We start from the raw sequence: 13721 nt of genomic DNA, 5'->3' as shown, positions 1-13721 counted from the left end.
TGTTGCCTCATAAGAAATGGTTTAAAATAGAGGATGAATTGAATTGGAGGGTGGGGGTGGAGGAGAGTCTGTGGCTGGGGGGGGGGGCAATCTGGACGGTTCTGCCAGGGGTGCAAGATCACCTAGCTACAGGTCTGACTGCAAGGCTCTCAGAGACTACTGATTCCACGTACTCTCCAAGTTCAACAGCTGTTGAATTCCCCCTTTACTTTTCTCTACCTTGTTTTGTTTTTCTCCATTAACCAGCTTTTTCTCGCCATGTCCTATTATCTCGCTTGCATGTTCTGTTTCGCTTAGGCACCTGAGCAACTGCTTCTTTTTAAGTAATTTTTAATATAAAAGATGGAGATAACGATGATAAATTAAAACCTTGCTTTGAGGGAAAATGGGGTTGTTTTTGCTTACAGCTTGTGTAGCCCGAGTCTGCCAAGAGCATAATTACTTTGATGTCATGCATGATAAAACTGCTGTGCATGCAGTATTAATGACGGTTTTCTGTGAGCCTGTAGCACTAATGGCCAGTCTTCTGCACCCTTGCTCTGGCCTCTGATCATGCAAAAGCAAGTCACCAACAGACAGCATATCACATGAACCATCTCTGGTTACCTAGAGCCTTTTTGAAAGGCGTACTTCTATTCATGCATTGTCCTGTTTTTTTCCTCACTAATAGTGCTAGCAACTTAACAGCATAAATTACTTGACTGATCTTTAACTAAACATGACAGAATCCCCACCCCAAACTGCCCACCTTGTTATCCTGAAACAGCAATGAGATGCTGTCAGGGCTGTGAAATGAAAGCACTGGGTTAAATGCTTACTTCCAAGTAAGCAAGCATAGGATTTTGCTGCAAGCCCCACTGACTTGCTCTCAGCTAAACAGTTTTAGATTATCTTGTGGAAAGGTTCAAACCCTTTTGCAGATTTGTTTATTCAAATTTTTCCACTCCACTGTTTCCTGTAGATTTGCAAAGTGGATAAAAACATTAAAAGCACAATGAAACAAAATAAAAAACACAATTTCACATAAACACACCAGAGACCGGGAGAATAACCTGCAATGATAATGTTAAGACCATCTAGGGCTCAAAAGTGCTCTGGAAGGGAATTTTCCTAAATTGGTACCTGAAGGTCATGAAGTTAATCCTCACTGAGGGGCATTCTATTAGCTTGCTGCTACCATAGAAAGAAGATACTGTCCAATGTACTACAGTCAGACAACAGGGGAATACAAAACAACAAACCATCAGCAATAGAATCCCGATAAACCGAAATAGCATGTTGAACACTGAAATAATGAAAAAGAAAACTTGCTGCTTCTTTTTTTTCATAGCTGCCGTAAGAATTCCCTTTGAACTGCTCTTTTGCAACACAAAATAAGATTTGATTGTATTTAACTGGGGTCTTCCAGCCAAAAGAGCTGATCTTCCCAGAGACCAAAGTTAACTATGAATAATGCCAAGCAACATACTATCAAAACTGAAAACTAGTTGGTTTTGTCTAACAGGTATGGATATGGAAGCGAGTGGTGTTTTTGAGGTATAAAATTTATTTAAAATTATTTTGTCATGAATAAAAATACGTAAAAACAGAAGAAACACTAGGACACAAAGGAAACGCTGTTTCACTTCTGAAGACATATTCACAGTAAGCCAGTAAAAACATAAATTATCAAATGCCTTTTCTCGCACCGGGAGCCAAAAGCCAGGAAAGGCAGAGGTAAGCAATAGACTTTGCATGTATAACTTAATATAAAGCAGCTGCTGGTCCATGATAAAAATGTAGCATTTTCCAGCTGCAGATGAAAGGAAGCAGTACTTTTCCCACCTTCAACCTTTATATGCAGGTTCCCAGTTCAGATCGCTCAGGTAGCTTGAGTGCTATCAACGTGAAGAGAGGGGAGCTAGCTCCTATCAAATCGTGGCATAGAATAATCATTTTTACATTTACACCCCACTTTTCCTTCAAGGAGATCAAAGTAGGATACAAGGTTCTCCATCACCATCCGCATTTTATCCTCACGACAATCCTGTGAGGTAGGTTAGGCTGAGGGAAAACATCTGGTCACCCAGGTAACATCATGGCTAAGAATTTCAATCCTGGTTTCCCCTTGTTTGCAGAAAGCAAGAAAAAACAGATTCCCTAATACAAGAATCTTGGTATTAAGACAATGCAGTATAGAGGCTGCTGGTACTAACGATCTGGACAAATGAATATGAGGAGTGTAAGACCAGAGCCCTCTGGTGGTCAACTCACTTAGTAAGAGGTTTCAGGAGTCATTACAAAAGGAAGTCCTCAAGAAGATCACCAGAACAAAATTCCATCTTACATACATTTGCTGTCTGTTAGCCTATGAAATCCTCAGTTTGGTGTGTGCATCACGAGTGCCAAAAGTTTCACACAGCAGCATCTGAAAAAGAAACAAGAGAGAGAATGACTAGAATAAACTTGTCAAGCAAATTACAGACACACTTTATATAGCCGCTCCAAAACATTAATTTTCTAGGCAAGCTCACAAAACAATTTCATCTGATGAAAGAGGAGAGAGCTTTGTAAGTGTTTGGGACATGAAGATGTAATGGTAGATTTGTCACATACTTAAGAGGGCAAGGAGTGACTTGGAACCACCCAATATCCATTCTGTCTGCATTGATGCCTCTACAGCGAGACCCCATCTCTCAGTGTAGATGTGATATCATCCTATATACATAAAAATGTAAGGCTGTCATCACACTGCAGTTTGCGTGATTTTCGGCAGGCAACTATGCCAATTCCAGTGTGGCAACAGAAGAGCAGGGCAGGCAGATGAGTGAGGAAGCAACGCAGGTGGCGAGAGGCCCAGTCAAGCTGTTTAAACAGAAGGTGGGAGATGCTTCAGAGAGCAGTTGGCCAAACCATACTCTGAAATGCTTCTCCCCTCCTTTAAAAGAGGGCAGGTGTTTGGGTGGCCTACAAGAAAAGGGGCAGGTTTGGGTGAGCTGTGAGGAAATAGGTGAAGGGGTACATTGGTAAACGGAGTTGATGCATAGATAGTATTGGTGTGGGGGAGAAAGAGGTGAGCAAAGGGATTGGCAGGTAGGGTTGGCACATGGAGCGAGCAGGCGTAGGAGCTTCTAGTAAATATTTTAAAATGCTGAACTACTGCATTTTTTGCTCTATAAGACGCACCAGACCATAAGACACACCTAGTTTTTGGAGGAAGAAAACAAGAAAAAAAATATTATGAATCCCAGAAGCCAGAACAGCAAGAGGGATCTGGCTTCTGGGATAGCAGCCTCTTGCTGTTCTGGCTTCTGGGATAGCCGCACGAAGCCTCTGCAGGGCAGCAGGATGAAGGCTCCCCCTGCCCTCAAGAGGCTTTGCACGGCAAAGGCAGGACAGCAAGAGGGATCGCTGTGCAGCGATCCCTCTTGCTGTCCTGGCTTATGGGATAGCCGCACATAGCCTCTTCCGGGCAGCAGGATAAAGGCTCCCCCAAGAGCAGCCCTTCTCCCTCCTTGGGGAAAAGCCCCCAAGAGCCGCACACACACACTCCACAGGGGTCTTTAAAGGGAGCACTGCGCAGAGCCTCCCGCCTGCATTCGCTCCATAAGACACACACATTTCCCCTTACTTTTTAGGAGGGAAAGTGCGTCTTATAGAGCGAAAAATCCAGTATATGCAAACAGTACCAAACCAGAAGATTTTTGTCTTAATTTTTAAAAAATATAGACATGAACAGGGAGAAATACAGAATGAGTGTGCAAATGTTCAGGCATGAGTAAAAAAAAATTTGAATGTAAGCAAGTGTTTTCAAATGTTTTTATCCCTGATAAAGATCACCAGCTAAGTTATAGTTAACTGTGAGTATTTATTTAAAATATTTTATTCCATCTGCTCAAAGCTAATGAGCAGGTACACCTTTTTTTTTAATCCACTCCTTTATATAATGAGTCATTTATTGAAGGGATGGCATGAATAAAATCAGAGATGTCTGCACATGAGATGGAATTTTATAGGTACCAAGCTTATGCTTAGCAGGCCAAGAATATCTTACAGTGAAGGGAGCCAATGGAGGAAGCTCTAGTGGTGTCAGTCTGCAGTATAATTTAAATGTGAGCTGGCTTGGGTCAAACATATTGCTGAGTTATTTGTTGAACCTTGCAACTATCTAGGTCCCTCCGGCTTTGTGACACAGTTTACAATCTAGGATGCAAGAGTCAGAGAACACAAGTGAACAAGGCTGTTTCTTATGTCCGAGACAATCCATGATGCTACTGACAGGTTGGGGGAGGACAATGTCTTGGGTAGAATCACTTTATCTTTCTTGTCTAAGGGGTTCTTGCTTGTCATCCTCACCTACGCTCAGACAGTTCTGCCGATGGACTACCAATTGGTCATTCCATGGTTAAATAATGCAAGTTAGCTATGGTTGGTGCAATTTAATTGACTAGATACTTACCTGTTGACTGAGTGACACAAGAGACTTTGTAGGATAGCCATATACTTAAAAGACACAGAAATGAAGCTAAGAAGCCAAATACCTGTTAAAAACAAAACAAAAAGAAACCTTCTAGTATAGAGAATCCAATATACCCTACACCCACATTTAAGATTTATCCACTAAGGATTCTGTTCACCTGCATGCATCCAACTGACAGATCCTATCCAGGAAATTAAAAAAAATGGACGTGGGTGGCGCTGTGGGTTAAACCACAGAGCCTAGGGCTTGCTGATCAGAAGGTCGGCAGTTTGAATCCCTGAGACGGGATGAGCTCTGGTTGCTTGGTCCCTGCTCCTGCCCACCTAGCAGTTAGAAAGCACGTCAAAGTGCAAGTAGATAAATAGATACCACTCTGGCGGGAAGGTAAACGGCATTTCCATGCGCTGCTGTGGTTCGCCAGAAGCGGCTTAGTCATGCTGGCCACATTACCTGGAAGCTGTACACCGGCTCCCTCGGCCAATAAAGTGAGATGAGCGCCACAACCCCAGAGTCGTCCATGACTGGACTTAAGTGTCAGGGGTCCCTTTACCCCATTACCTTTATTCAGGATAAATTAGGCTTCTAGTTTAAAGTGCTGTTTCATGAACTCTGTTGGACTAACATACTTGATGTTGCCAGCTTATTATGCAGCCAAAAGAGTGGCCATTAGGAGCTACAACCCAGAAACTCTGAAATCTGCATGACCCCAATGGCCACATGATGTAGCCATATAATGTGGAATCTGGCTGCAGAGGCAGAGTTTTAGAGAACCTAATTATAATTTAAAGTGGGCAAAGCTTACACAGCCCTTGTTATTGCAGGGGAAAGTCTAGTACAGTGGTACCTTGGTTGTCGAACTTAATCCATTCTGGGAGTCCATTTGACTCCCGGAACCATTCGAAAACCAAGGCGCAGCTTCGGATTAAGGAAGCCGCATCGGACGTTCAGCTTCCAAAAAACGTTTGCAGACCGGAACACTCACTTCCGGGAGCCAAGCCAAGTACCTCAGAAGGCAAACCCCTTGCAAGTCGAACGTTTTGGCTCCGAATGCAGCAAACCCAGAAGTGAGTGTTCTGGTTGCAAACATTCTTTGGAACCTGGCTTCCTGCAGCCAATCAGAAGCCTCGCCTTGGTTTCCAAACATTTTGGAAGTTGAACGGACTTCCGGAACGTATTTCATTCGACTTCCAAGGTACCACTGTATATATACAAGATTTTGTCAAAGGCCCTCCAACACTCAACCCAACCAGGATACAGAGCACAAACAAGGGACAAATCCTGACTTGTGGTATAGACTGCAGCTCTACTTTACATGCAGCTCTACCTTACATGCATACAAAGAGTAATTATGCAGAAAAAAACTTGGAATCTGCACTAAAATCAGACCCCAGCAGTAACAATGTAAAAGCAATTCCTTGTCGATTGGGGGGAAAAGCTGCCTCACCGCTCCAGCTGTAAGACTTGCTGACCCAGAGCTTCTGGCCACCACCACCACCGATCCAATGAGAAGAAGGGTGGTACCTATTAGGTAATGGAGAAACTCCTGAAAAGAAACAAGCACAGAACAATTTTGAAGACAACCCAATAAAAGGAGCATTTCATTGTGGCACAACACTGCCAGCCAATGAGATTCTTTTGCTTTAAATCACCTGTGAAAAAGGAAACATGGGACTGCCGTCTCTGGCCCAAATCACATTGCCTGGAGGAAAGACAAGGTTCTGCTGAAACAGATAAGGTTTCTATCCCTTGTTCTTCGCACTCCCCGCCAAAACAAACAAACAAACAAGTTCTTTTCGAGATTGCACAATAGGTAACCATAAGAGAGATGCTGTAGTCTTGCTGGTGGGTGTTACTGATGAGGAGAGCGTAACTCCCAAACAGAAAGGCAAAGCCCTATTGATCTCTGACGGTTCTGCTTGCTTCCCTTCCTCACTTTTAGTTTGCATCTGTGGCCAAATTGTCATTCTCTCTTTAGGCTTTGGAATACACGGGGATCCTTTTTTGCTCCTTAAATCATAGTGTGAGTGTGGCATGATTTGCTGCCTGTTTATATATGCAACTTTGCTTTCCGAAGCAGCATTCATATCCGCTATCACTTTCATTTCAAGAAACGAACCAACTTTTCTTTATTCCTGTGTGAGCTTCTTGGGGCATAAGGTTAAGGATAAATAAATTCACAACAGATGCATGTTCTGATTCTCAGCTTAATACTGGGGCAGTGCATACGAAGACACCTGCACATGGATTCAATGCCACTTTGAGCTCCTGCGAGGAAAAGTGGCATATAAAATGATAATAATACATACACCTGATTTTAAAGCCTTTAGCAGAGATGCTGCAATTACATTTCCAAACGAGGGATAAAGGTAAAGGGACCCCTGACCATTAGGTCCAGTCGTGACCGACTCTGGGGTTGCGCGCTCATCTCGCTCTATAGGCCAAAGGAGCCGGCGTTTGTCCTCAGACAGCTTCTGGGTCATGTGGCCAGCATGACTAAGCCACTTCTGGCGAACCAGAGCAGTGCACGGAAACACCGTTTACCTTCCCGCTGGAGCAGTACCTATTTATCTACTTGCACATGACGTGCTTTAGAACTGCTAGGCTGGCAGGAGCAGGGACCGAGCAACGAGAGCTCACCCTGTCGCGGGGATTCAAACTGCCGACCTTCTGATTGGCAAGATCTAGGCTCTGTGGTTTAACCTACAGCGCCACTAAAAAGCAGATTATAGAATCGCATGTCTTAAGAAGCTACTGCGGAAAGTTAGCATATCACAGAGGTGGGTCTAGTCTCCACACACCCATGCTACTTTTTGATCCGCAAAGAGGAAGCATTTCAAAACTGATAAGCATTTCTAAAGTGGTACCGTGATGGTCTCAGGAGGTTTGAACTACGTGGTATTTCTGAAACTGGGACTTTACAGTACAATAGGAAAGTGATAATGTCACCAATACACCTCTCTCTGTCTATCCCAGAAAGACCCGAACTGCATGAAATGTTGTTTTTATTCTCTTGGGTACTAATTAGAGCAAACTCCAACACAGAGTTTGCTCTGCTACTTTGCACTCCTTTGCCCCTCCATGGGCTATGAAGATTCTGGAGCAAATTTTCCAATTGTCTGACCTTCCCCATGGGAGAGCGCCTGCAGCAGTTGACTCTTGTCCCTGAATAGCAAGTCAGAGAGACAGAGCAGACTCATCTCTCCAGTGGATGCTGAATGCAGCGATAGCAGCAGAGAAAGTAAAGGTAAAGGTAAAGGGACCCCTGACCATTAGGTCCAGTTGTGACCAACACTGGGGTTGCGGTGCTCATCTCGCTTTATTGGCCGGCGTACAGCTTCCGGGTCATGTGGCCAGCATGACTAAGCCGCTTCTGGCGAACCAGAGCAGTGCATGGAAATGCCATTTACCTTCCTGCCAGAGTGGTACCTATTTATCTACTTGCACTTTGACGTGCTTTTGAACTGCTAGGTTGGCAGGAGCAGGGACCGAGCAACGGGAGCTCACCCCGTCGCAGGGATTCAAACCGCCGACCTTCTGATCGGCAATTCCAAGGCTCTGTGATTTAACCCACAGCGCCACCTGCGTCCCAGCAGCTGGGTCAAATCAGGAGTGGGGAAATGCCATCGTCATGCATGTACTACAGTATAGTCTTCGACCATCTGCAGTAACTGAAACATCGTGGCAGCTCAGCCGACACACATGCATCCCCTCTAACTTGCTTGTTGCAAATGCAGATTGCAGAGCCCATCACATTTTAGGACAGCTAGGAGTCACGGGAATCCTGCCATTTCAAAAGGGCCTGAAAGTGTGCTGGGGGAAACCTGAGGTTCCTCTTTATGTTCTGATAATGTAAATTTTCTTACTGTGAAAACTGATGTCTGGGAGCTGATCACTTAAGATTTAATTCTCTTTACGTTTGGACTTTGCTTAGATCTCACTGTCACATTTTATGGCTTTTTGGTCCCACTGTCTTACTAACGTTTTCTTTCAGGGGTGGGGAGCTTTTGTTTGTCCACAGGCCAATTTATTAAAAGCAACTTGCCCCGTACCCCCCGGAAATTAAAAACAAAAGCGATTTTAACTATGAGCAGGAACTTACTGCAAGTGGCCAGTTGATGCAAGTCAGCATTCGGTAAATTCTGAAGATATAGACGACGTAGAAAATGAAGATCATAACTAAGTCAAACATGGAGATAATTTTGAAGTAGGTATATGTACTGTGACCGGCCACCGGTGAAGCAATGATGCAAATAAATCCGATCAGGAGCAATAGCTGAAAGGCAAGAGACAAAAGAGGGTGAATGAATAGGAAAGCAAAACAAACAAACTCCCAACTCGCAGTAAAATGCTCAAAATGAAAAAGAAAAGAAAAACCACCTTTTGAAGGGTCAGAAGAAAACAATTCCAACTAAAGTAACGATAATAAAACTTAAAAGTTTAGATTACAAAAATATATTGGGGGAGGGAATACACTGGGGTACAATCCGAAACAAACTTACAACATGCAATTTTGTTTGAAGTCAGTGGAACTTTGGTGTAAATGTTTGTTGGGTTCAAGCTGCCAAGAGGGCAGGTTTCTAAAGACGGCAACAGTTACAGTGGTACCTCGGGTTACATACGCTTCAGGTTACAGACCCCGCTAATCCAGAAATAGTACCTCACGTTAAGAACTTTGCTTCAGGATGAGAACAGAAATCGTGCTCCGGTGGCACGGCAGCAGTGGGAGGCCCCATTTGCTAAAGTGGTGCTTCAGGTTAAGAACAGGTTCAGGTTAAGAATGGACCTCTGGAATGAATTAAGTACTTAACCCGAGGTACCACTGTACACATAAGATTCATTAAGCTTCAAAATTCCAATACAGTGGTGCCTCGCAAGACGAAAAGAATCCATTCTGAGAGTCTCTTCGTCTAGCGGTTTTTTCGTCTTGCGAAGCAAGCCCATTGACGGATCAGCTGATAAGTGGCTTAGCAGCTTAGAAAAAGGGGGGGAGGGGGAAAAAACCGCAGGAACTCGCAAGACATTTTCGCCTTGCGAAGCAAGCCCATAGGAGATTCGTTTTGCGAAGCACCTCCAAAACGGAAAACTCTTTCGTCTAGCGAGTTTTCCGTCTTGCAAGGCATTCGTCTTGCGGGGCACCACTGTATCCTCCACATTTAGAGACATCCAGCCATTTACACACTTCAGAGGCCGCCAATCTTTCTGGGCCTGTGAGTACATTTGCAAACCAGATAAACTGTGCTGGGCACCATGTACATAATCAGAACACAGATGCAACACACAAATACACTTATTCTTCCCCTGCCAGACATTCCATTTAACAGCTGCAAAAGACTGTGTCTTTCAAAACTAATCTCAGAATGGCAGGTGGGGGAGGACAGGACCCCATAGGTGCTGGGGAAGGCATTTGGATTAGATACTGGGAAGGTTAGCAAGCTCTACAACCAATGAAGGTGCTTCTGATTAGCTGCATTCTGGCATTGTACAACTCAACATTACATAGAATACGCAAACAGGGACGAGCATGCTACCTCTGCCCCCATCACTGTACAAGAGTTGGAAGGCAGAGTGTCTGCAGCCAAGGCATTGTGCTCCTATAGATTCCCCACAAGATGCAGAATACTGGAGAACTCCAGGCTCTACACTGCCATGGGAAGTTTCCATTAAGCACCAGAGGTCCCTCACTGCAGATGGTTGTCCTTCAACTCGTGCAAGGTGACAGGGACAGGTGGAACAGAAGTGGCACTTTCCTCCCCATCCACATATTCTACTTACTCATCCATATAATGCCCGAATTGAACTGCTCTTTCAAACCAATTCAGCAACCCCTCATGGAGATAAACGATTCCACTGCACAGATGGAGATTTCAGAACCTTTGCTTCCATGAAGGGTAGCTCTTCATGCAAAAAAGGAAACCCCAGAAAAAGCGGCTATCTTCATTGTAAAGGTAAAGGGACCCCTGACCATTAGGTCCAGTGGTGGACGACTCTGGGGTTGCAGCGCTCATCTAATTTTATTGGCCGAGGGAGCCGGCGTACAGCTTCCGGGTCATGTGGCCAGCATGACTAAGCTGCTTCTCGCAAACCAGAGCAGCACACGGAAACGCCGTTTACCTTCCCACCGGAGCAGTACCTATTTATCTACTTGCACTGGCATGCTTTTGAACTGCTAGGTTGGCAGGCACTGGGACCAAGCAATGGGAGCTCACCCCATCGCGGGGATTCAAACCGCCGACCTTCTGATCAGCAAGCCCTAGGCTCTGTAGTTTAGCCCACAGCGCCACCCATGTCCCTTGTTTTCATTGAGGTGCATACAAAACCTTGATCTCCCAGAGCACACCAGTCTATCAGTTCTCAATCAATATGTATTTTTGAATTTATAATCTGTAAAAAAATATATATTCCTTCTAGGTAAAAGTTAAGAGATCATATTTTCCCCCCTCTCTCTGTTAGCGGGGTAATGCAATCCCACTTGAGAAATCCTCAAAAAATAATAATGAAAGGGATAGGGAAGAGATCCTGGAAAACTCATGCACCTTCTCTAGTGAAAGATGGATTCCAGTCCCCACTGTGCAATGCAGCAAGTGTGTGCAAGATAAGAGATTTGATACAATAAGCTGTAACTTGACAGTTACGCATTTGAGCAGAATTCCCTTTCTAAATCTCAGATGTCGGGGTTACCATGTGCAATACTTTCTCTAGCTTTTTTTTTCAAGGTTAGAGAAAGTAGTTGACAGTAAAACACCTCAATTCCCAGGGTCTTCTTTGAACAGGAAACACATTTTTTGTGCCTTCCTGTTTTGACTCAGCTGAATCTGCTATTACTAGTTCTTTACAATGCTACTCAAATCACAGCAAATCTTTCAATATTTATAGAGCCCTCCTTTTTTAAGAAACAAGCAAAGAAAAATGCCATACTGAATTGGTTTTACATTTTGAAACCTCTGAGGAAATTCAGCTGCAGCTGAAATAGAGAGCCCTCACATGGGGAAAAGATTACAGCAAAAATGTTTCTCTTTCTAGCAAGCCATGATTTTTAATGCAGTCTTTCCAGAGCTAGCTTCCAAGCTAAAAAAGACAAAGGGTTTAGCAATCTTGAGCTTTAATCCTGTCATGTCCTAAAGAAATCTTAAGTTGACATGTTTTCAATTCATATGCAGATGCAAAACTTCCCCTTATTATTTTTTCTTCAGATCTAGAAGAGAACCATGCACAACAAACACAAAACAAAGGTAAAGGGCTGGATCCAAATGTGCCCTTTCACGAAGGCGGCTTGTTTCTGGGGGGGAAAACCCTAACAAGTGTAGCTGCCCTACCTGTGCCCCAAGGTGCTTAATTTATCAAACAGTTACGGCAAGCCTGTAGGTCTCCGTCCTTTGTAGTTCTTCCAGGGCATCTAAGCGGCGCTATTAGAAGTGCGCGCGGAGGGAAGAAAGATGAAGAGCAGGCGAGAGTTGCAAGACGAGGAAAACGGGAAGGAAGGAAGGAGGCAGAAGGGAAAGCAGTAAGTGGAGGGAGGCAGGCAGGCAGGCAGGCAGGCAGGCAGCTGAGCCGTCGGAAAGGCTGAGCAGAGCAGAGCCGACCCCATGGCCGCGGAGGAAGTCGCTGGCGGAGCGCGAAAGACGACGGAAAGCAAACTTTTTTTGAGTCCATTGGTCTCTCCCGCCTTCGGAGGCGCAGGTACAGCTCCTCGCCACGGACGCACGAGGGGGCCTAGGTACGCCTCTGCGTAAATACAGCAAGTCACAGATGCTAGGCCATCGACTCTGAAACAAGCAGCCAGCACAGCTTCCCCCCCAACAGGGTTGACGAAAGGCGGCGTGGAGCGATAACAGCGCGAAGAGCCGCGCTTCTCCTTCGCGCGCTCGACGGCGTAATGTGGCGCCCGCTATTCTGGAGAGAAGCGCGCTGGCGGGAGCAACACGTGTAAGAAGCCCTCGGCCTCTCATTGGAGCGCCAGATTTAGGCCACGTCGTCCTCCCTTGAGGAGGAAAAAAAAGGCGCGCGGCAAAACAAGCTCCAAAACTTTGGAGAAGGAACCCGGACCCCCGGAATCCGTGGACCGCCCGCCTCGGCCCCCTTACCATCTGGGCCACTTTGAGCAAGGCGGAGCAAGAGCCCGCGTAGCCTCTGTCCAGCAGCCCGGAGTCGGGCCCCGAGGCCGAAGGCGCCGCCGAGGACGTCGACGCGCCGCCGCCGCCGCTGCTGGCGTCGGTGCGGACCACCTGCAGCCCGCGAGACATCTTGGCGGGCGAGGAGACGGCGCGGCCGGCCCTTCCCTCGCGCGCTCTTCTTCCTCCTCCTCAGCGCTGCTAGGACCGCTATGGGGCTCCGGAGGCGGGACAGGGCGGGGCGGGCTGGGTTGGCTGCAGCGCCTCTCTGCACAGCTGGAGCGGGGCGGAGAGGACGAGCGAGGCTCCGGCGCCCCTGAGTCTCTTCCACCAGGCGGCCTGGTGGAAATCTGTGGCGCGCGTCCTGAAGAGGGAAGGTGGGCCTCAGCGGCGGCCGCCTCAGACAGGAGCCGTTTCCTAAAGGGACGGCGGGGGTGTCAAGCCAGAGCTTTAGCAGCCGGGACAGCGGGGCTCGGCTGCAGGGGACGAGGAGGGGACCCCCCCACCCTCCTTAACAAGAACTATTAAAACTTGAGTTTACACGGTGCGAGAGTTCACACGAGACTCCCGGGCCCGAGGCCTCTCTCGCGAACGCTTTTCTTTGCCTATCCCGTCTCAGGCGGCGGGGCCGGCTCTCCTTTTCCGTCACTGAGGTAAACGCTTTCTAGAAAACTTAAGTCCACAATAAATATTTAAGTCGTCGAGATGTCATAAGACTGCTGGGCTGTTCATTTCTAGAAACTTTAAAAACAATGACGGTGTCTTTCTCTTCCTCCACCCCACCCCCACCTAATATCCAGCAATTTGGAAAGTCGTCTTTTAGCTTTGCAACTTCCTTTCCGAAAGGTCTCTCAGGGTTCACTCTTCTGTTTAATAAAAGTAGGTGGTTAATTACACGGAGGTGCAAGTGATGGGCTTTCCATTCTATGCTACCAGCTTCCTCTACAAAGGTTAAGCTCTGGACTGTTGCTTTGTTTTAATTAGATCTTAATAGGCAGCAAATAAAACTCTAGATTGTGAACAAAACATGCTAACAGGAGGTTCTGGTGGGAAAAACAAAAACGCTTCCCTATTTATCTCCTGCTGCTTGTGCAGAAACAGTGGCATAATCTGTGTATCTGAAGAAGTGTGCATGCACACGAAAGCTTATACCA

General features: G+C 46.0%; 1 protein-coding gene across 1 annotated transcript; it reads right to left on the bottom strand.

The window, feature by feature from the left end:
* Window positions 1–1526: 1526 nt before the first annotated feature.
* On the bottom strand, window positions 1527–12790 carry CMTM7 (CKLF like MARVEL transmembrane domain containing 7). Its single transcript, XM_083468625.1, has 5 exons — window positions 12541–12790; window positions 8559–8732; window positions 5904–6002; window positions 4439–4520; window positions 1527–2407 (listed from the first exon to the last, which is right to left on the bottom strand). Exons 1-5 carry the CDS (start codon window positions 12697–12699, stop codon window positions 2394–2396), a joined length of 528 nt encoding a protein of 175 aa, XP_083324751.1. The 5' UTR covers window positions 12700–12790; the 3' UTR covers window positions 1527–2393.
* Between the last annotated feature and the right edge of the window lie 931 nt (window positions 12791–13721).

The sequence above is a fragment of the Podarcis liolepis genome (assembly GCF_965112155.1).
Source record: "Podarcis liolepis genome assembly, chromosome: 12".
In the NCBI taxonomy this organism is placed as follows: domain Eukaryota; kingdom Metazoa; phylum Chordata; class Lepidosauria; order Squamata; family Lacertidae; genus Podarcis; species Podarcis liolepis.
The sequence above is the reverse complement of the archived record's forward strand: the minus strand, read 5'-3'. Positions and strand labels throughout refer to the sequence as shown.

Bases quoted from the DNA above. Each gene is read 5' to 3' on its own strand.
- CMTM7 (XM_083468625.1), bottom strand. From the start codon at position 12,699: ATGTCTCGCGGGCTGCAGGTGGTCCGCACCGACGCCAGCAGCGGCGGC. The intron at 8,733-12,540 runs GTAAGGGGGCCG...CTTGCCTTTCAG, and splicing joins TGCTCAAAGTGGCCCAGATG to CTATTGCTCCTGATCGGATT. The intron at 4,521-5,903 runs GTGAGGCAGCTT...TGTTTTTAACAG, and splicing joins CAAGTCTTACAGCTGGAGCG to GTATTTGGCTTCTTAGCTTC.